The 22,994-nt window shown below is 47.2% G+C and overlaps 1 protein-coding gene across 5 annotated transcripts in view; it reads right to left on the bottom strand.

Moving 5' to 3' along the window:
* Nucleotides 1-22,994, bottom strand: part of LOC119463350 (eye-specific diacylglycerol kinase) — a 461,935-nt gene that overhangs the window by 329,383 nt on the left and 109,558 nt on the right. Inside the window, exon 1 of one of the 5 annotated variants that reach the window (XR_007463427.1) lies at nt 11,041-12,386. The exons of 3 other annotated variants lie outside the window; for them this stretch is intronic. Coding sequence is in view for 1 of the 2 variants with exons in the window: in XM_037724157.2 (XP_037580085.1) it covers nt 11,041-12,053 (1,013 nt within the window). In the remaining variant the exon portion in view is untranslated. Of the gene's footprint in view, nt 1-11,040; nt 12,387-22,994 lie in introns of those variants that run through there. One more of the 5 variants, XM_037724157.2, reaches the window with a different exon arrangement.

The following is a 22,994-nucleotide window of genomic DNA, read 5'->3' as shown; positions in this document are numbered from 1 at the left end:
ATGAAAAGTTGTGCAGATGCCACGTATTGTGGGAATCGATATTGAGCGAATCACTTTGCGGCTTTGGTTAGCAGCAGCAGAGCGACGATCTACATGGGAAGTGAGAGACGCGACCGGAAAGAGCGCTGCAGTCACAGCGCTCGTCACAATGACGTCACAGATTGTGACGTCATTCTGCAGGTACCTGGCTATCTAGCATTGCTCGGGGTTCCGCAACGTGATAGCACGTGGACCATTGTGTTTGCGTAGATTGAGCAGTTCTTTGTGTGGATCGAGACCGTGCGTGTCTCTGACAACAACAGCACGATCACGACCACGTTGACGTCGATCGTCTGGCGGCTTTCTTTGCATGCAGCCGTTCGACGCGAGGTTAGGGCATGCCAATTGTTGGTTTCTGCATAAGTAGTCGACGAGCGTAAACGAGAGGAACACGGATTTTGGCACCATCAGCGACAACGTGCTGTGCTACCGTACGTTTTCATAGCTAGTCATGTGGTGTGTAAAACGACCGTGACATTTGTACTCGGGCGAAAAAAACAACTTGAATAGCACGATTAACTGGGGCGATAATGAAGTCGGTATACAACGTCGCACAATTTATACATGGCTTGCTATGCGGAAAGTGGACAGAGCAGTGCAACACGGCGCCTCAGAGCGCGAGCTGTCAGAAGGAAAGAAGACGAGGAAGCGGCACGGCACTCACGCACTCGAACGTTTCGAAGAGCTGGCTTTGGAACGAGAGGAGAAAGCGTGCGATCATGGTCAACAAAGACAAAAAAAAAAAAAAATTCGCCTCCATTCCAACCTGTGAAAGTTGGTGCACAGCGAAGCCGGTGCGGACGTTACACGAGCACCACCGCCACAAGCAACGCACGTGTACGGAAGTACCAGCATGCATCCCCATTCTTCCAGGCCGTCCGACAAGCGCAAGTGACTTGCTGAACTAAATTAACGTTTAAAAGTAAACTGCGCGGGAAAATGTGTGAAGTACGACTTACACGCAAGCTGCAGACATGATAGCTTCGGATTGTTATTCAAATGTACGAGTAGAAACATAAATCTGTCACGCGGAAACTGAAAGACACCGCCCTTTTCGAGCCGCCGTTTAAGGTCCGTCGTAGTGGCCATCGGCGCTAGGTGGCGGTAGTGGTGGCCCAGCATACACCCTCACTCCTGCAGGCCATTCCGCCTAAGCGCAAGTGCCTTATTGAAGTAATCGAATTTCTCGAAGTAAAATGTGTCAGAAATTTCGTAAAGTACAACTTACACACAACCTGCAGACATGATAGCATCGGATTGTAAATCGAATACACGGGAAAACATAATTCTTAAACGCGGAAACTTATACACAAAATCCTTTTACAACTGCCGCTTTTTGGGTGAGCCCGCCACGAAAAATCCCGACCCAGTAGAAGCTAACAGCTTCGCTGTAGAACCATTGTAGCTTAATCGTTAGGACATCGTGCTGCTTCAATCGACGGCATAGGTGAGATTCAGTAATCATCGCACATTATATTATTTTTATTAAAACTAGGCGAGACAGGAACCCACCTAACTACATCTACCTGCCGGCCGCAAAGCGCCAAGAGTGAGACAACAAATGCTGCGCATTCAAACTTTGTATTAGAGTGCTATGTATTCAGGCTCCACGGGAATTCGGCTATTAACGACGTCCCGTTAATATTTGTGGCTGACTTTACGCTCTGTTAGGATTTAATGACTCTGGGTGAGAATGGAACACGCTACAAAACCGAAGGTGGCGAGAAGTTTGGGCTATAAGCTTGCCGGTGACGAAGGCGCGATGGACAGACAGACGCTCCCGGAAAACCAATTTTCGAAGTTTAAATTTAAATTATACACTAGGGCATCAAGTGCCAAAACCGCGATATTATTGCGAGGCACGCCGTAGTGGGGGACTTCGGATTAATTTCGACCACCTGGGGTCCTTTAACATGCACCTAAATCTAAGTAAAGCAGCGTTTGTGCATTCCGCCCCTTTAGAAATGGGGCCGCGCCGTGGCCTGAATTGAACCCTCGACCTCTGCTTCGAGGATTTTACTATGGTTGCAGTAACATTAATGAGAAAGTATGCACCGTTATACACGATTATTGCGCTGGAAGAGAGAACGAATAACGAACAAAGCAACGATCAAAAACGAACGGTATTAAAATGTATACCAGATTGTTTTTTTTTGTTTTTTTAGCTGCACCACATTTTTTAATTGCCAATGTAAGATAGCACAATTCTAACCATTAAGCTAAATTACTCGACCAGGCAGCCTATTAATTCTACGACAAATCAAAAGGCTCCTTTGAGGAATTAACATAATTATGCATATTTACGAGTTGTAGGCGGTGAGCGAGTTCGCAAGGCGTATCCACTTGGAACGAATTCTCATAACTACACCAGTTTCGCCACGGTATGTATCATATGCTATAGAATAATTCAGGAGGTCTGCTAAATGCATTTGAGTTCCGGTTATTTTTGTGCTTCCATGCATAAAACAGCGTTTTATTTGAAAAGCAAGTAGAACAACAGTGCATTTTTTACTAGTTTGACGGCGCATATCACGAAGCCGGTGCCATCCTTAGAATGTTTTTTGTTTGGCTTAATGGGAGAGGGCATTTTTTCAACGCATTATAAATACATTTTTTTTCATTGTCCTCGACGCTGTTTCAATCAATATAGAGGCTCTGGCATGAGTGCACCAATATGGTCTTTGTACATTTTCTTTTACAGCGGAGCTGTATATGTCTACCCTCCCATAGATTTTTCAATGTCCATGCCTCGAAACTCCCGCGCCCTCTACAAAGCATACCAGTAAGGGATGTGATGACACCTGGCGTAGCAAGAGGGAAGCTAGGAAAAAGGGGCGGCGAGTAGCAGCGAAGATCGTCGCCGAGTGGTTGCCCGTAAGCGGCGTGCTCGACAGGAAGACGGGTGCCGCGAATCGGAGAATGAGGCAACGCGACGCAGGCACCACGCTAGCAAATTGGACGAGCACAAGGCTTCGCATGCGAAATTTCAGGGGGACTTTCTGGTCAGAGATTTCGGATTCAGTTGTGCGGTGTGCGACAGACTGTGGTTCGAGAACGATTTGATGGTGACTGGTAACGTTCGAGATGTCGCGAAGCGTGAACGTGATGCGGTTTTGACAGCTACCCCAGCTCCTGACTTAGCCAGCTGCTCCGTTTGGCTGCGCGGAGGGAGAGCTAATGGCCGTAGCGCGCATCGATCATTTGTGTGACAGGTCGTTGCTAACAAGCCACCTGCTGCGTTTCTGCGCGTGCGCAAAGAACCGAATAGGCAGTTAGTATGTTGCGTGCGCTGGTATGGGGAGGCCGCGTGTAGTGCGTACTGCCGAAGAACAGCTCCGCTGGTAGCCGACATTCGCAGAGTGGAATGGCTGCTATTTTTTTTTCTTAATAACACGGTACAAAAATGTCATAGACACCATGACAGGTCAACAGTCAACACCATGAGAGAAAGTACTACTTCGCAAGTGTATCCCCTCAGGTCACCGCGCATGTCTTCACTTGGCAACACAAAATATCCTAGAAGTAACCTGCGCCGTAGCATGTGGTTAAACGTCTGCACAAACGCATCGTTTCGGTCTGGAAAAAAATAAAATAAACGGAACAAATTTGTTTTCGGCTGTTCGCTCCCAGCTCGATGCCCAAATATAAGCACGGCAAAGACCCGGTGCATTTTCCGAATGTTCGAAATCTATGCACACGAGACGTTCATTACGCACCAGATTTTGGATACTAGGAATACGTTGCAAATGGTTGCTCGCCCCCCCCCCCCCCCCCAAAAAAAAAAATGATAGCTCTCTCATCTTCTTTTTCCTTCAGTGAAAACATCACTGAGCGAAAAAGGTCTGTTCGTATACCCTTTACGACAAACTGTACTGACGCAGAAATAAGCCTTCGCGAAAATTAGTAAAAACAAAGGAAAAATACTTTTGTTTATTTTTCCTGAATTTGTCGAGTGTTTACTTCTGCTTCAGTATGTATACTCCTCGCCAGACGGCATTCTGTCGAGCTCTCGACTATGACAAACTGTCTACTCTGCAAAAGAACTTGGGACCATTGCGCATGTTTTCCTAGAATGCTGGGACCCAGTCTGGTACATTCTGTAGAGGACTATTAAAAAAGAACTACCACTCGATCCGTGTTTCATGTTTCTGCCAGTTAATGTACCACAGAAATGCCTTATAAGAAAGATATGCTCTTCGGCCTCCTGAGCTTCTGAAAACACGTACGCAGGTAAGACATGCTGGTGTCAATTCACGTTCAGCACGCAAAATTTACAGGTAGGTGTATCGGGCGCTGCCTGAACCACCTGCTCAGACTTCATGCTCGATGACTTGGTTGTATTGAAGAAATTTTAATCCTTTCGTTCCAGGCAAAGATAGGCGGTCTTTTTAAACTATTGCGCTCTGTTTTCTTTTGTAAAACAGGCAATAAAGGAAAAAAATGTGATTGTGGCCTAATAGTTAGAGCTGGGGGCCCGATGTTTGATTCCTGCACAGGATACGTCATTCATTTTTAAAAAATTTAAACAGTCAATAACACAACTTGGTCCAACGGTTGGTTTAGAAACCGATTTCCTCAGCACACTATCCCGATGCTCTACCCAATCAACCATGAACTACCTAGTGACGTTGCATCCTGGTCGTGTTCCGACTAGTGGTGTAGCGCTGGTTAGCACCGGCCCATCTCGATGGGGGCAAAATACAAAAAACAACAACAAAAAAAAAACCACCCGTGCCCCATGTATTGGGTGCACGTTAAAAGGATCCTATAGGGGGATCCAAAGTATTTCCAGAGCACTGCGGCGTGCCTCATATTCATAATGCGGTTGCGGCACCTCAAGCCCCAGAATTGCGTTTTTTACTTTGTGGCACAAGTTCGTGAGCTGTTCAGCAAGACATCAGCAAGTAGCAGCCAGCCAACAGCCACGGTCAGGAAATTCCCGGGGGAGAGTTGCAAAGAAAGCATGGACAGTTTATTTCATGTTTCTTGTTCTTCTGTGCAATCTAGTTTCTGCGATGGTCTGAAGTGTGAAGGCAGAAAGCCGTGCCGCGAATTGGCGATGTATCACAAACACACGAATAGACTGAATGAAGGAAACACTAGCCCAGAAACTCGGTTTAACGTGCACTGAAAAACAGAAAAACAGGCTTTTCTCTTTCTCTCTCTCTTTGTTTCTTTTTCTCCTACCCTATTTCACGTCTAAGGAGTGGACCGGTGCTGCAGGTAATCAAATACGAGACTCGAAGGTTGAGCAGCGAAAAAAACTAACTTGAATTACCTTTACCCCATTTTTTGGCCTGCTCTGACAAAAAAAGATCAATGAGAAACCAAAATAAAGTGAAGTTGGCGAAAAATAACTGAAACAACCCCGAACGCACTTTGTGGCCATGACGAAAAGAACACAGGCACGGGGGAAAAAAGAAGGGGGGGGGGGGGGGGGGCAGAGCTGTAGTGCCTGTCCCGCTCGGCATGCTTAGTGGGGTTCCCGTAAGGGTCATCGAATTAGGAAGCAAGGGTCTGGGCTCCGTGTTTGCACAGCTCTTTAGGGAAGAGCGGCCGTTATAAGCCCAAGCCCAGCCGAGATAAGGCGGCCGCGGCGGTAACAGAAAGCGGTAGGCAATATGGGAAGGAGATAAGGTCGAAAGCGCGGCATCAGGCCGGGTCGTAAGCAAAGATTTGGAGAGGAGAACCTCTTATACGTCAACGTTATAAAGACAAAAAAATAGGACAGTAAATATGGAAACCACGTGACGTAAGCCATGAACGTTACCGAGACGACAGTGTGGAACGAGCACAGCGTGTTGATCGGGACGGAGTTCGTTGGGAAATCTGGCGTTATGCGCCAAGACCGCGGTTACGGTTGTTTCCGTTTGAGGTCGGAGATCAGCGAAACGTGCGCCAGAGCAAGCGCAACAAGCGCTGAAAATCGACGACCGTTTGATTGGTTCATGTTTAATAATGGGCGAAGCAAGGAATGCGATAGCAACATGTTAGAATAGTACACGAAGCTTAAGACGCGCCGCTGTAGTTGCAGTGTGAATTGAAGTAAACGTAAGCTAAGTAATAAAAACACGGCATATCCACGAAGTGAATGATGACTAGTGGGCGAAGCACCGGGGGATCATTCGGGCTAAAACGCCGGAAGCGTTCTCCGGAAGCCGGAGCTTGGCGTACATATACTACACACACACACACACACACACACACGCACACACATACACACACACACACACACACACACACACACATATATATATATATATATATATATATATATATATATATATATATATATATATATATATATATACTGTACATGTGTACAGCATATACAGCGCTTATATAGCCCTTGTGCACCGCAGCGCCCCTAGCGGTCTCCGCCCCTAAGGGACAACGGACAACGAGGGACGAGGCCCGGCCCTAAGGTGCTTCGCCCCTAAAACGAGCTGTTGTGCTAGGGGTTCTCTGTTTGAATCCTGCCATTGGACAAGTTAATTCATGTGTACTACTTGAAGCCAACGTCTTTCTTACCGACTTTACGACCACTTCTCGGTATCGGGTGTTTGAAACCTATTCGCTGGGCCGATCCCGGGGGTTGTGCACCAGAGGTGCCAATAAAATTACACCATTTTCAGGTTTGAGCGCCGTTCGTGTTTCACATTTTTAATATTTAAGTGCGAGACGATTTAAGATTAAAGGTATGCGCTGTCGGAGCTCTGTTTCGTGTGATTTGTTTGTGGGCTGCCATTATCAAAATTCTGAGGAATAATTTGGTCACGAATGTAAGACCTGGTATGAGCAACTTCAGTGATAGAGTGGCGTGGCAATACATCCCTCATAGACCTCATGTCATATTGCAAGGCATGGCATATCGGGTACATATACCCAAATATACACGGAACCTCACGGCTACGCCGACGGCAAACATTTAGCTTGGGGTGTCAAAAAAATAAAACCACCGCTAAAGGACGCAGACAAGATAAATAGAAAGTGACCGTGTAGGGCTACGTGTATACTGCGTGAGCATGCGCAGATATCTCGCAAGAAACTTAAGCGTGAAGGCAACCAGTGCAACTGTTTTCGTTCAGACTGCAGTCGTATGGGGGCGCAAGGAGCGCAACAGCCACAACAGGTGCGAACGTAGTTATTGAGAGAACCGCTACTTTTACATACGCACCAAATAGGACCGTTACGACGTGCTTAATGAACGCCACAGTTCCTTTTTGTTCCTTAGCTATGATGTTGAGATAGCTAGACCTTTCTATATCTAAACTAATTATAGAAACATCTAATAAACAAGAGAATTGAGGTGGTGAACTTTAGTCGAAAATGCGTTAGGCTAGGGCAAGAAATAGCGGGATCGAATATAGCAAGATTATTATGTAGTAAGTAACCTATTGGTATTCTGCTTTTTTTTCTTCTAGACAGATCATAATGTTTCAGAACTATGTTTTCCTTTAGTACTTTTTTTCTCTACACGTAGACCAAAAGTACGTGTTCGTGGCAATATTCGTGTTTTTATCGTTGTGGTCAGTTAGTTTGCAGTTGTTATTGCATGGCTTTGGAAAAGGAACATAGTCCTACCATTTTGTGTTCTGTGGTACATGTACCTTTCTTATGTCTATATATTCATCCTCACCAACTTGGGAGTGCTGGCTCGCAGAATTATGAAAATAAATAAATAAATAAATAAATAAATAAATAAATAAATAAATAAATAAATAAATAAATAAATAAATAAATAAATAAATAAATAAATAAATGAGTTGTTTTAAAAGAGTCACATACGGGTTCATCTGAACGCAAATGCCGAACGCAACAGAGAAACCTTAATAGACATGGTTCGTCGAAACACAAGCGAAGAATGTGCGCCGTTGGGTATAAATTGTTCATGTAGGACTTGTTTTTGTAAATGTGATAGCATTAGTTCTAGCATCAAGACGTATTCTTCCCAAAAACGGCCAAGAATTTCGCATCGCAGCTGTAACAACGTGAAACATTTCTTGCATGTTCAGGAACACGAAAAGCGCACAGCTGCTGAGCGGATTTGAAATTTTCGATTCTTCAGCGAGTCTCGCAAGTGTAGAGAATGCGGACTCCGCGCGACAATTGTCTACAGTTACGCCAGATATAAGAACATCAGCTATATTATGGCTTGCATACCTGAAGAGAACCCTATGCATCAACTGGGAATGTGGCTCATGTAAAACATTGTCAAGTAACACTGAAAGAAGTGAGCCCCCTCCATAACGACACACTGCTACCGAGAGCAAAACAAGTCATCTATTTTCCAACTGGTAATAAAACATTTAGGCATCATACTGAAACTTGCAGTGCCGAGCCGATCAGAAGTGTTTCAATAGGTATTACACACGTTTTAAATAAAATTTGTTTGACCAGTGTTCTCGTTTTTCATGTACTATCTTGTCTGCAATACGAGAATGGTGCTACTGTACACATAAGGAGAGGTCACATTAAAAGTAGAATCCCAAAGCATGAAATCCGTTATTCCGTGATGTACATTAAACGAAAGGCTTTCTACCCGCCGTAAAGTGTCGGGTGATGTGTTTGCAAGACGTGCGCAAATTTTCAAATTGAGAGTGCATGCAGTTTATAATTACAGCTCACATCAACTCACGTTCGCTCTCACGGGCAATGGATCATCTACGCAGCCCCCCAAACGCTTCAAACGTCACCGAGTCAAGTCACGATAAAGACGTACAAACTTTTGAATCATTCCACAATGCACCGTATTTGCAGAAACGTCATGTCATTATAGATAGTAGTCATCAGAGATGAATTCGGCAAGATTTTTTGCAGTTCTTATGTCAACCGCCACTCATCACTTCAGACATCTTGCTTAACACATGCAACCCACACAAGCGAATTTTACGTTTACACGCCGCCCGATAGACGCTATATAATGTCGATGTTTCCTGATGATCTCAGACTGCTTGTTCTTAAGTTGCCATGATTGATAGTTGTGTTTTTAAACAATGTGCTCTTCATCTTTACAATCATCATGCGTGTAGGTGACGTGCACGTATTTTTCTTTTCTTGTTGAACCAGACACTGGTTCCAGGGGCTTATTATTACAAGCATTTTTCTGCGTGTTTTCTGAAGTGTATCAATGACGTATATCAATTAATTGCATCAACGAGCAATTGAAAGGCATCAGTTCAACTCATGCATTTCCAATACTGCTCGCATTGTTCTCCATTGATTCTGTCGCAACATTGCCGGTGAGAAAATGAAGACACGCTTGCACGCTGCGCGAAGTTAAGCGCGAAACCTAAATCATGTGATAAACTAGGCTATTTTTCAATTACACTGCGACACAACGCTGTAGTAACAAACACAAGAACGATGTGCACTGGCAAAATGTGTAGTTCATTCAGATAAACACAACTGTGAAATAGTGCTTCCGCAGACATGCGAGAGATTCTATAGAATATGAACTCCCGCAACCCAATTGGAGCCCAACAGAGTCGCACTGCATACGTCACTCTACACATATTTGAATATGTCGTACGCCTTATCAGACACGAGCAGCGAAAAAAATGAAGTGCATCAAAAAGCTACAGTGCACATAACGTGACATATTCGACGCCTCCGCAATCATGGAGTAAGGCTTCGCGCACTTGGATAACGTTAGGTTCGTCCCGGGCATTTCATTCACATTGTTACAGTGTAGCTACGCAGGCTTGCTAGGGCACGGAACTGATTCTCCGCAGTGGACGCCACGTCGGCTCTGCCAGGACGACTAATGACGCTATGTACGATGCACAATGTATCAAAGCTACGTTGGCGCGTAATTACAACCGCGACGGTAACAAACAGCGCCAGACTAGCACATGGCCAAGACTGAAACACGGACCATCTTAGTCCTCTTCTCTGCAGCGTCACAACGCAGACCACACCAGGGCAGTATTGTGGCAATGAGTATGACTTTACATATCGTAGTTCCTGGTCATTAACATTGAAAGAGAGGCACAAACAGTGATAAATGTGTTGCTAATAAGAACATAAGAGCAAGCGAGCGTAAGAGAACTAAAGGAAGTATTAAATTTCGGACATTATGATCTTTTTGGATGAAAGCGGAAGGTATCACGTGATAAAAGGTTTCAACTGCTTCGAAGGATTATGCTATTAGTCTTTTTCGAAGTTCTAGGCACTCAGTGAAAAGGCTCCAAATTTATAGGCCTTGGGGCAGTAAACAATTAAGCGGCATGCAGTCAATGGTCGATTGCCCTCCCAAAGAAAGCACTAAAACGCACTAACCAAACAGGAACTCTTTCAGTAAAGGAAGTAGTATGGCCGGGAATACTGCAGTGTTCAAAGACAAAGGCCAAACCAGGAAAAGAAAAAAAAATACCGTTTTGTCTGTCTTTGTCTTTGATCACGCAAATCAATAAATAATAACAAGGCTTCGTTAGTTACGCAGTATGGTGGTTACAAGCTTCAGTGATATTACCAAATCGCTTTAGAATATGCTTTCATAAAAAGAAAATCAGCGCCGATAAGTGGGAGAATTAGTGAATGCTCCTGGTTCAATGACAGCGCGAATGCATACGATGAACGAAAGCAATACAAGGAGGACATTGGCTGAATCTTTCAGCTATATGCATTTAGGATGCCGACACATGCGTATTTTGTCAGAGAGGACAAAAATCAACAAAAGTGAACGGAAACCCCTTGCGGATCAGGAAGGCAACTCTCATCTATTTCGCAACGTACAGGCAAGAGAATCAAAGGTCTTCATCGCTCAAAGCAATGGACGCTTGGTTGCCGCAAGCGTCCCGATACAGAAACACAAAGTTCAGAAACTACGAGTGTGCTTGAATCAAGAAAGTATGGGCCAAAGACCACAAGAAATGACTAGTTGAGAGTCAACGCGTGTCCTATTTTGTTACCTTTCGCCTACTTTTGTGTCAGTCCCCCGATGCTATTTCATCACAAACGCAAGTTAACCTGGTCCAACACGTCATACAAAGGACATACCTTGCGTGTCCTCGCTCCTTGGGCTGACAGAGCGCGTAGCGGGGCTCGGCTCCGGTCGGCAGCACAATGTCCACGGAGCGCGACCGGTGCGCCTTGGCCGCAAGGTCGGGGTCCAAGTCCGGGTCCGGCGTGGGCACCTGGAGGAACGACGAGTCCACCGAGGCCGACCGGCCCTTAGCCACTTGCGGCACTTGGAGAGACACCACCGTGACACCGGTGTCGCCTCCTAGGCTCACGCGATGACCCGAGTCCGGCACCGACAGCGTCACCATGAGACCGCACGACGTGGGAGACACCAGGAGGTCCTCCTCGGCGTCCGTGACCTGCTCTTCGTCGGGCCGCGCCGAGGCCGCACTCTCGGACTCACTCTCTTCAAGAGTCTCCGATCCGGAGGAGAAGTACCGGGGCCTATCGGGTGGGCTGTTGCTGCGCGACGTGCTGCGACTGAACTCATCCATGTACTGACAGTGGATGCACGCCGCGCACTGGCTCTTGTCGCTGGACGAGCGCCGCAGGATCCTCCACTTGGGCACGTCCAACTGACAGGGTGCGTCCGTGGCCGTTGCCGGAGGACTGGGCACCGGCAGCGAAGTGATGCCGCTACCGGTGCCGCTACCGAAGCCACCGTAGCCACCATAGCCACCACCACCACCACCGACACCACCACTACCACCACCGGCACCAACGCCAACATCCATGCCAACCATGCCCGCGGGGACCGCCGAAGGCGGCGCAGACGCCGAAGACGCCGTCAAGTGAGCCGAAGAGGAGGACGACGAAGACGACGTGGTCGCCGAGTCGAACGAGCGGGATCTCTGGTTCCTCGTCGAAGGGACCATGAGGAGGTTGTCCCCGCCGCAGGCGTCCTGGTCGTGTTCCTTCTTGAAGCGGATCTCGTCGAAGCTCGCCGAGCGCACCTGCTTGGGCACTTCGAGGCTCACCGACGTGGGCAGGTGGGACTCGATGGCGGGGCCCCCCTTGGAGCGCCGGAAGGTCTCCCGAAGCCTCTGCATCGTGCAACGCCACGCGGCGACCGGAGGGGCCGACGGGGCGGTCGCCGAAGAAGGCGACTCCGGCGCGCCACGGCTCGCCGAGCCGTAGGCGCCCGGGAGCCCTCCCGCCGACGCGGGAACGTCGTGCGAGACCTCGTTATCCAGTACTCCGCGGTGCCGCTGATGGGGACCCGCCTTCACCGTAGACGACGGTCTCTGCCCGTTTTTCTTGCTATCACCGTGGGTGTCTCTGTTTCTCCCGCCAACCGGCTCTTTCCACGACTGTAGCAAGAAGTTTAGTTGAAAGTCGGCGCTTGTTCTCCTTTATATTTTTCTCGTCCTCCCTCTTGTCTCCGCGCTGTGAATTTGCATCTTCAACGACGAAAGCTCTCTTTCTGCTTGTTGCGATCAGCGGCCTGGTGATTCCCAGACTCTTTCGCGCTTTCCAGGACGGAGAACTCACGACGTCCCGGCAGTATTGAACTCAGGTGTTGCCGTCTCCGAGATTTCGGAATTCTCTCTGTTTAAGTCCTCGTTTGTCTCGCCCTAAGCTCAGATAGACCGATATCTCGTCTGTCCCGTGATTGATTATTGTTACCGGCGTGACCCTCAAGTGTTCCCGCTCGTGGCACGAAAGAACGTTCTCGTAGTGCGAGTGCAAACAGTCTTCGGGGTTATGTAAAAGGAGACGTTTCTCTTTGAAACGTTTCTCCTGTTTCACTCTATCGAGCGTGAGAGGATGAACTCACCTAGCGATCCTCACTTGTCTTTCTGATGTATTCTCCCTACTTTACAACCACTGCAGCGCCCGTGTCGGCCTCCGCGACTGCGAATACGTCATCTGTACAAAAGGTCTAGCACCATACGTGGGTAGCAACCAACTACGATATAGAAATCTCAGGAGCCACTGCCTAAGTCATTCTTTTTACTGACAAGGTTACGGCTGAGGCGCTCAAAACTGCGGAATGTTTTGTCTGTGTACGACCTCTGTGGTGCAGGGGTTGCTCTTGGCGAACAAAAACGAATTTTTACCCATTAGAGCTTTCTCTCTTTCTCGTTTTGTTTTAATGGCCTCTGTGAGGAGTGAAAGAATCTACGCCAGTGACACACAAAGCAAATTCGAGCGAATACGACAGAGTTTCCTTATTGCGCACAAGAGAGGTGAACTCGCGCCCTCTCGGGTCAATGAATTCCCCCACCAATCGAAAGCTAGGGCCGAAAATTGGATTTCATGGTCTCGGCAAATTTCACAAAAGAACGTGACACTAGTATAAACGGAAACTGTGCGACAGCGTGTAGGAAAGATAATTTTGTTAGCGGGCAACGAACTTTTGTTGCAAGTTTGCTGGCGAAGATAGCTTACGCCCAGTGTTGTTGGGATTGGCCTTCAAGGTCTTCAACGACCTCGTCCCTGTATTTTTCAAAGGACTCGCTCAAGCAGACCGGACAAGCTGACGTCTACTGTCAACTTCCAATCAGCGAGAAGAACACTCGCTCGGCTTTCACTTCTTTTCTGGTTGAGTGCCCAAATTGGACGCAGGGTGTTAACGACCTCTGCACATTGTTAACTGTTAAAATGTTCGAGTTTATTCCATTATTTTGCACGGCTTGAAATGGCTCGGCGCAATGGGTGATTTAATGGTTGAGAATGGGTGAAAATTGTCGGCAAGGAATGGGTTATTTAATGATAGACGCAATTCCTTTAGCTAAATGTACCCTTAGAAAATTGCTTAGTCTCCTTTGGATATTTTCACGAGAATTCGTGCCCCTCCACTGATCTGGCGAGGCGAAGATGCCCAGAGGAGGGCTGCTCCCGTCGTGCAAGCTAAAAACGAACCCCTACAGAGAGTTCTAAAATTTAGCTTGTTTTTTTTTCCTCCTCCTCCTAATTAAGAAATTGTGCGCCTGCCACCAACAGCAAACTTGTTTTTTTTTCCCTAGCGGTACCGCTACCAACCACAGCTATACGAAAAAGACATAACTGGTCACTTGTTACGAATAGTATCTCACCCCTCCACCTCTGGGTTCATTCACATCACTATCAACAAGCAAAATCCTGCGTTTATTTGCTCAAGGGAAGGCAGATACTCGCTATCTACAGCAGCCTGGTTTAAAGCTGCAAAAGCTCTCTTACAAGGCGAGCTCGGGATTTTTAAAAAAATTTTTTGACAAGTTCTGTAGAGTTTAAAAAGTGACTGATAAGATGAGGTGGCCGGAACTACGGTGATGGCGAATCCCGATATATATAATTGGTCTCACGGTGGTGACAAAAACACGTGTGGTCCCGTTTTACCAACGACAGTGGGCAGATAAAGGCCGCTTATGATAGTTCAGTTATTGTTTCGTTATTATTGTGACGAAGGAAAAACTAGCGACTGGCCATCAAAACACGAGCTCTACGATTTATCGTACTGATAGGAAACTGCTGTGCTGCTTTTAGGTATTCTTGCGACGCACAGCACAAACACACACACCTCACTCTCAAGGGCAGCGTTTCTCCAAGGATCTCAAACACGGACAGTGCTAATAGCGAAATGTAACTGGTGCGATAGTACTTAGCTACAGATGAAAACAATTGTAATGTTTGATTCTCCTGTATTTATGAAAGATAAGAGTGTATATTAGATGTCGACTAAGCGCATGCTGAACAACGTGAAACCATTCGGGAAAGTATCAACAACTTTTTAAAAGTTTTGTGATTCAAGGTTGCTACAAACGTTCCCAGGGAGAGAAGATGATAACCTAGACTACGCTGACGGGAGACGACCGAAGAGCTACGAGCGAAGAATGTTTGTACAGGTGTGATATATAAGTTTCAGCGAGAAAGAGCTGCGGCGGAAAAAGAAGTAGTAGACACAAAAAAAGAATAAAGAAAGAAACAAGAGGCTAGACCCCGGGTGCGTAAAGTGAAGAACCACCAAACTACGTGGAAACGGCGCCAAAGCGTTCTTCAGAAATCGTATTGCTAGACGAAGAGCGCGCGAAGCTGGTGGCGCGAAGCCTTCGCTCGACGCCACTGCGTTCCCAAAACAAGACGACGCCAGAGCTCTCTTCCAAACCGAAGAGCCGGTCGGGCCGCTCGGATTCCCGGAGCAGATTCGAGCGGGATGCAAAGCTTCTCTTCTCCGCGACAAAGAAGAGGAATGCGAAGCGGCGCTTGGCGGCGACGGCGGTAGGAGGGCATGCAATGCTGACACACGATTCATTGCCCGAAGAGCCACCCTTCGAGAGAACTCACTCAACCTTTTCCCGTCTTGGATCGGCGTCGTCGTAGCACCCGGCAGCAGCGGCGGCGACGCGAAACGAGCAAACGGCGGCGCGGGGTAGGGCCAAGTCGAGCTCGTTGCCGTCGGGGACCGCGTCTAGGTGGCGTCGACGACGACGGCGGAACGAAATGGGCGGCAATAAAACCACCGTACGCACAGAAACCGGCGCAAGCACGAACACAGACTCCGGCGAACACGTTTTACCGAAGGAGGAGGAGGGGTGGGGGTGACGACGGCGGCGACGAGGAAGAACAATCAAGCGGCACGGCACGACGAATTCAAGCAGGTCGTTGTGTCGTAGTCGTCGCCGGCAACGACGTTCTTGCTTCTACCGAGGGCCGCAGACAAGGGTAGCGGCGTCGACAACGATGACAACTCGGGTCGCTTGCGCGGGGTTCGGCAGAGTGCTGAGGTTGTGCTTAACTGCGATTGAGAGACTCAATCTTCGCTGAGCACGGATCTTTTCCTCGGCTTTCACAGAGTGGCGGGCGATCTACGAAGCACGGATGGGGCGATGAAAGCACGATGCGGCGGGTGGAGATGCAAATAACCACGGCACTCGACGGAACGAACCAACGAAGCTTCGGTCGGTGAAGAGGGGCGGCGGCGATGTGGTAGGTTTTGTTGCACGCTTGGTCGTCTTGATATTGGTCGGTGAAAAGCAGCGAAGGGCGTTGTGGTAGGGGGGAGTCTCCACGTCTGGGTATTACTTCTTTTCTTTTTTTTAAGTTGTTGATGTTGTAAGGTACTACGAGAAAGGCGCGGACTTTTTTTCTTCGAGAGAGTCGAGAGAAAAAAAGAGTCTTGTTTTGTGTGGTGGGTTGGAGGTTTTTGTGGACCGGGCGCTGCGAACGCCGGCGGCGCCAGTGGCCCCAACTCAGGTGCGGACTCCGTGGATTATCCCTCGGAGAGAGAGGAGGCAGCAACCTCCTTTCCCGAGCCACCCTTTCCTACACGCCGCCCGCAAGCCGCCGTTGTTGCCTCTTCTCCCAGCTGGTTCTTCTACCGTTCGCTTCTCCCAAGAACGAGCGGCACTCTTCTATGCTTCTCTTTGCCTCGACGCAGTCTTCTCGGCGGCGTTCGTACGCGCGGCCTGCGCTCCTCCTCTCCAACGCCCTTCTTCTACTCCCTCAGCGTCGAGCACGTTTTGGGAAGCGGCGGCCACGCGGCGCTCGAATCGGCCACCCAAGGCCACGTGACAGCACCGCCCTCCAATGGCGGGCGTCCATTATGCGCGCGCTTCCTCTTCCTTCCTCCCGCTTTTCTTTTTTCTTGAGACCGTCGCTCGCTCGCGATATTTTTTTTCCTGGTCTCTCTCAAAGCGCCATCTGGTAGGAAAATGCTCAACTATCTTTCGTGTTGGCACGGCTTCCATCTCCTCTCCGAGGCTTCTCTGCGTGTTTTTTTTAAGTTGTTTGTTTCCTTCCCCCTTTTCCCGCGGCGCTGGGCTCGATATGTAAACGCGCGCACGCGACTGAGTCAACAAACATTGCACATACGTGTCTGCTCTGTTATTGAAGGCGGGTGTCTTCTTGCTGGTCGGCCTGTGTATAAACGACACATACACACACACACAAACAAAAGGAACTGGAAACGTGAGCAAGAACGATCCCGAAAGACGGCTGCTGTACGTTTGAGGGACTTTTTCTTTCTGACGTAAGATCATATGTTCTCGTGCGAAATTCGTTGCGTGGCTCTTTTTACCCCGATTTGGGACATCGGTTTGGAATGAAAGAAAAAGAACATAAAAATAAAAAGGAAGTGCGTGTACTTCACATTTGTGAAGTCGAGGCTGCTAGGCACGTTACACCACTGACTAGAGGATAGAAAAAGCGCGGAGATAAAAAAAAAAATTTACCTTCCGCTTCGCCAGGTAGGTGAAACATCACGGAATTCGCAGGAGATGATATTGGTACGGCGGAGGCGTATATCTGGGGGGCCTTCAGGAAACGCATCCAGATAGCTTTAAAGTACGCGCGACTTTTCTTTTTTTTTTCTCTCTCTCTCCGGCTTTTGATTCCACGCTTCTGCCACTTCCATTTGCGATCTTTGCGATATTGCCGTTGGGTATATTCGGCCAGAAATTTTATAACAATCATGCATGTCGTCTCGGAGTGGTTTACAGAAGAATGCTTCGCGGGACTTCGCACAAACGTCGTAAAAATAACCGATCGAAGTCTAGTATATTTTTAGTTCTGCAGATATCGATGGAGAGTTCTCTTCGTTACGAGGACCCTTAAAACCTTCCTAACCCAACTATTCTGGATGGATACAGTATCGAACGGAACAAATGAAAAGGAACACGCTCATCGGCGTTTCTGTTGAAACTACGGGGACGGTGTTTTCTAAAGACAAGCAATGAACATTTTATTCTAAGAAGCATTGGCACGTTTTTTTTTTTTTTGCGGTTTAATAAAATGGCATTTCTCGCGATATAAGCTGACCGCCCTTCCGTTCTACTGGCTTCGCGAAAAAAAAAAAGATATCGAAACTTCAATTCATTAGGGATTAGTCATTTTTATTGGTGTCCTTAGTGTTGTAATTACGGTGCGCGAAGCCACTTAGATTAAGTATGCGTTTGCAATGTTCAAGTCACATACGCGAAACATCTGCGCGGGATGAGGGCGCCTGCGATACCGTTCGATAGATGAACGAAGCTTGGGAGGAGTTGCGATAGCATTGCACGAAGTGAAATACCGTATTTACTCGTATGCAGGCCGATACATTAAAAATAATAACAATAATGACGGGAAACGTTGTGGGTCGACTTAGACTCGAGGATGCGGTTTGGCCGCAGCCGTCAGACACTGGCTACGGCAAGGAAACGTCTGTGCCACGAGGTGGAGAAAGACCTTGCCGAGTGTATCAGTGCACAAATAAAATCTAGGATGGCCATAGTGACGAAGATGACACCGGCAGAGGTGAGGGAGGTCGCAAACGCTCGAGGCATCGCTCGAATCAAGTTCAGATGCCTTTCTACTTTGACATGTCTTCGCCATGGCTATACTTCGATCAATGAGGGTAGCGTTCGCGGTGGCATCGGATGAAGTTCTGGCCAATTTGGCAATGAGAGCATCCCGAATGTGCAATATATCGCCTACGCTGCGTGTTCTTTTAGCACTTTAATGCCCATTTTTCTTCTTCCCCCCCCCCCCTTTTTTTTTAAAGTTTTGTTTTCATTCAAGGAAAGCCTGTTTGTTATTTTCTAACCTTCCGAATTTTTGGGGGGTTGGGCCTAGAACCGAGGCCGTCAAATAAGTACGTTAATCGCGAAAGGAAGGAAAGAGTGCAGTCAATATGTGGAAGGACAATGTGTTACGTCGGGACGGAAGATGCACAAGTTATGCGTGGCTTGCGCCCAGCCCAAGGAAGTCCTTGGCCCAGCTACATTGCGTACTTTACTCTATGTGCGGCATCATTGAAGATATGCTGAGCTAACCGATATCGCTGCAAATGTGCACTGTTGCTGTAGACAGCGTACTTAAAGAGCATATGTAAACAGGGTATGTCCGCCCAATCGGCAAGGTATGGCGCGGATGCGATCACAAGAGCAGGAACAGCAAGTGAAGGTTATACGACGGCACTATACGAGTGACCAGTCAGAGTGAAGGGCGTCAATAAGTGTAGAAGGTAAGGACGTATAGGCCTTTAGAAACAGGCGTCTGCAGAAACGAGAGCTTTGGCGCAACGTAGAGTGTAAAATAATTTGCACCCTTAAAAGTGAATAAGGGTGTCTCTCGATGTAGAACAAACACCGTTACACTTTTTTTTTAAGTGTAAGGGTGTGAGTTATGGACAGGTTTACACCCTCGTTCACATTTAAGGGTGTAAATTATTTTACAGTGTAGACATACACCGCCAGCTGTATAACCGGCGTACACGAGAATACCACGGGCATTCCGCATATCGAAGAATGATGAACAATTTCAAGTAATAATTCGGAAGAAATAAGACGTGTCAAGTACTACACGAGTGATAGTTATAAATGATGTTATGTTGAAGAAAAACGAACAATGCAGATGAATAATTTGCAACTTTATCTTATTTGTGATGCACGCAACTTCGTTTGCGTATACGACATAGATTAAGGTCCTTCGCTTTCGGGTGAAACTCGACAACTCAGGATTTTTGCATGCCGAACAAAATTTATGAAAGTTGGGTGAAACCCAACTTTCATCGATGTTACAAGTTGGATTAAACCCAATGCTCCTCCGAAGGTTGTCGTTTTGCAAAGAATAATAATAAATGCGGGGTCAGAAAAATAATTAACGGGCCTACAATTTGCATGCAAAAGGTCAATATATATATAATATTACTCCCATATGAATATATTATTATGCCTCGTTTTCGCTCAACACTTAAGACAATGCCGGCAAATATATTAAAATAATATATTCTAGTAGCCACGCTTACATGAATCCAACAACGGCTTGTACTTTTTTTCCTTTTTTAAAATAAGTGCGGATAGCAACGTGAAGAAGGGATCGCCAAACCAGTCTCATGTGCTGTTTCTTCTTTTTTTTTCTTTATAATGGTTTCTTTTAAATGTATTAACGCTTCACAACCAGGATTTGCAGAGAGGAGCTCGTCACATTATTTGAGAGCTTATGTCATTACATGCTCCGGTGAGTGATTTTTGCCTATTTAAATGCAACGTCTGTGTCCTTAGGAGTCAATGTCTATTGTTCGTGTTAATCGTGTGTAAAAGTTACCGGAAAAATCACACACTTTGGGCTGCCAGACAACGAAACGCTCAATTTCTCGCTATTGTTTTATTTTTATTTTTCGCCGGACAACAAAAAACCCAGAATCCTCCTTTGTTTTCCTCTTTAAAAATAACACACAGCTTTTAAAAACACCCGCATATTACAAATATATATAAAAAAGACACAAAACGAAGGACCCTGGGTACGGTTAAGCAGGCTGTGGAACTAAAAATGCATGCCTTTACTTTGCTACTATCAGTATACGCCCGCATCTAAGTAGACTGGCTTTACTTAAGTCAAATGTGCACGCAAACTCATGTTCCGTGAAGTTCCGCAAGATCATTCCAAACAGCACCATTTCTCATTCTCGTTCGGATTTGCCGTTTCGAACAGTTTTTCTTAGTGGTAGATCAAAACAAGCTTTATACCAACACTCGGAATGATACACGACGATGTCGACTACCAATAGTTGCGAAGTTTCACTTCGTTGCCCAGCAGCCACGCTTCAGTACACGGAGCTCTGCAGATTGGCCTTCGGTTAATCCGGCGCTCGATCCCTGGTATAGGAACTGCTCTGAATGAAGAACTTCGGTGTTTTGGTAAGTGTTTTTCGGTTTCACGTTCACAGCACTACGGATATCTCAAAGAACAGTCGCCTGAAAACCTGTACCATAAGACACACTGCGTCAACGTGCCAAGAAAAAAAAAAGAGAGAGAGATCAGTGGAGGAAACCAAAGTAGCGTCGTATCGAACTTTTCAAGAAAAAAAAAAGAAAATTTTCATTTCTAAATATACTTTCTCTAGGAGCCTCCTCTCTCGGAAACTGCCACAGGGATATTTGCCCAGCTGTGGAGGAATTGATAGTTTCTTCAAGGAGATTTTCTTAAATTCTTCATATGTTATTTTTCGTTCATTTCCTCCTGACTACTTTACCAATTTTAGTATCAACAGAAGCTTCCTAATGGCATCTAAACTTTGCCCAATCTTCCGCAGTGGGTGTGCGCCATCAAAGAAGGCATACCATACCGCACCATACCATTCCATACTCTACCATAGCATACCATACCATGCGAAAAACTTTCGCCGGTTATTGTTATGACATTGTGTCGATACAAAAAAAAAACATACCATCCCATACCAAGAACTTTCGCCGGTTATTGTTATGACATTGTGTCGATACAAAAAAAGCATATCCACGTCCAACGCACTTGCCGAAATCTAAGCGTTCGTGAAGCGGTTAATTAAATACTCTAAATGTGTTGAACTTGTGTAATGCGCTATGCAGCATATCAATTACGTTCAATGCCAGGCAACACGCCAAAACTCAAGCCGCGAGACTTTTTCCCTCCCCCGACACGCTTCTCACGTGGCCCATGTGACCGCGGAATATACTGCCTCCGGGGTCAGTGCACAACGCTCGGCGAGACACCGACCGAGCAGAAGCGCCATAACCCGGTTACGATGGCACAGAAAGATTCGAGTTAATGAAGGAATTACGCGCTACAAGCGTATATTCGTTGCAGTAAGGATATTTAGGTTAGGTTAGGTGCAACTTAGATTAGGCTAGGTTAGGTTAGATTAGGCTACGTTAGGTTAAGTTAGGTTAGGTTAGGTGAGGTGATATTTCACTGTGTATTTGCGTATAGAAGAGAGCCGGCAGCCGGCACATCTGTAATGGTAAAGCAGACAGTCGTGTATAAACCAATTCGGTGCGTGAGTGCTGCCCTGTGTCTGCGAGATATTCGGTGGTGGTAGCAGCAGCAGACCCGGTCAGCGAACTCCGGGAACGATTCGCCAAGAAAGCTTTGCTTTAAAAGACACGACATGCGCTGCTCCGGGTCAGGAGGTATTTTTAACAGTGCGTTTGCGGTCTTCTCCGCTCACACCGGTCTATCCTAACAATTTGTACAAAGCCGTTTAGCGGAAACATTAATGGGCGTGCGCGCACCGCTCAATACCGGCTCAGTACTGCCAGCGGTATCTAGAAACCTGGCCACGCTACGCTACGACGTCGAGTGAGCGGAGCGCGATCGAGGTATCTTAGTCGCTTTGGTATCTTAGTCGTCTTGCGACCAAGCTGACAGCGCATCGCTGCAGCATCTCACGGTAAGCGAAATCAGCGCAGTTCATGCGCTGATTTCGCTTACCTGTGCGCGTGAAATGGGAGCGGAACGTAAGAAACTCTGCTACAAAAGAAAAAAAAAGTCAAAGGCCTGCGCGGCACACGCAGCACAGTCACAGCGTAAGCTAGCTGGTGGAGCGGCTCAAGAGTAGCTCCAATTTCGGCGCCCCGCACACCAGGGTCTTCGCGGACAAAGTCTCTTCGCCTCGTTTTGACGAGAACGATCTCAACTGTCCGCGGGGCGTCGACGGCGGGCTGCGGCTTGTAATGATCTCTGCTTAGCACTCTGCTGAGCCCGATGATGCGTGGTTGTAGCCGCGCACGTAGCTCTACGATTCGCTTCTTCAGCAGCGGTTCATACTTTGCGAGGAGACGCCATAACGTGTACCGAAGAGGTATCCAAAATACGCGGCGCGCATCTCACATCGGAACCGCGTTGATTGCGCGCTTCGCCTAAATGGCATATGGTCGCCTGCGCATGCGCACGCTGCGTTTGCAGGAGCCTTAACTAGATGGCACCACCGTATTGGCGGAGGCTTGGACCGTCTGCGCCTGCTTTAAATGGCATTTTTTCGGTGCCCGATAGCAAGCGCTTGCGTGGCTCAGTATCTCGACCCCTCGACCTCGCGTTTAGCCCCAAAACACCATAGCCCCGGAGCAAGCACGACAGGTAAATAACTGGAACATCGAGTAAGGTAACAGAAAAACCTAGCTTAATACAGATATGCGCCACGATAAAGGGGTAGACGGGACGCCCCTGTTGAATTAAAATTTTATTTCGCTCGTATTATTTGTAAAGTGTTGTAATTTTTTCGGTTCTTGCGTATGTCTGCCCCAACGCGACAAGGGTGAACGCATCATTTTTGA

This window comes from Dermacentor silvarum, chromosome 9, assembly GCF_013339745.2.
Source record: "Dermacentor silvarum isolate Dsil-2018 chromosome 9, BIME_Dsil_1.4, whole genome shotgun sequence".
In the NCBI taxonomy this organism is placed as follows: Eukaryota; Metazoa; Arthropoda; class Arachnida; order Ixodida; family Ixodidae; genus Dermacentor; species Dermacentor silvarum.
This window is presented reverse-complemented; position numbering and strand designations above follow the sequence as displayed.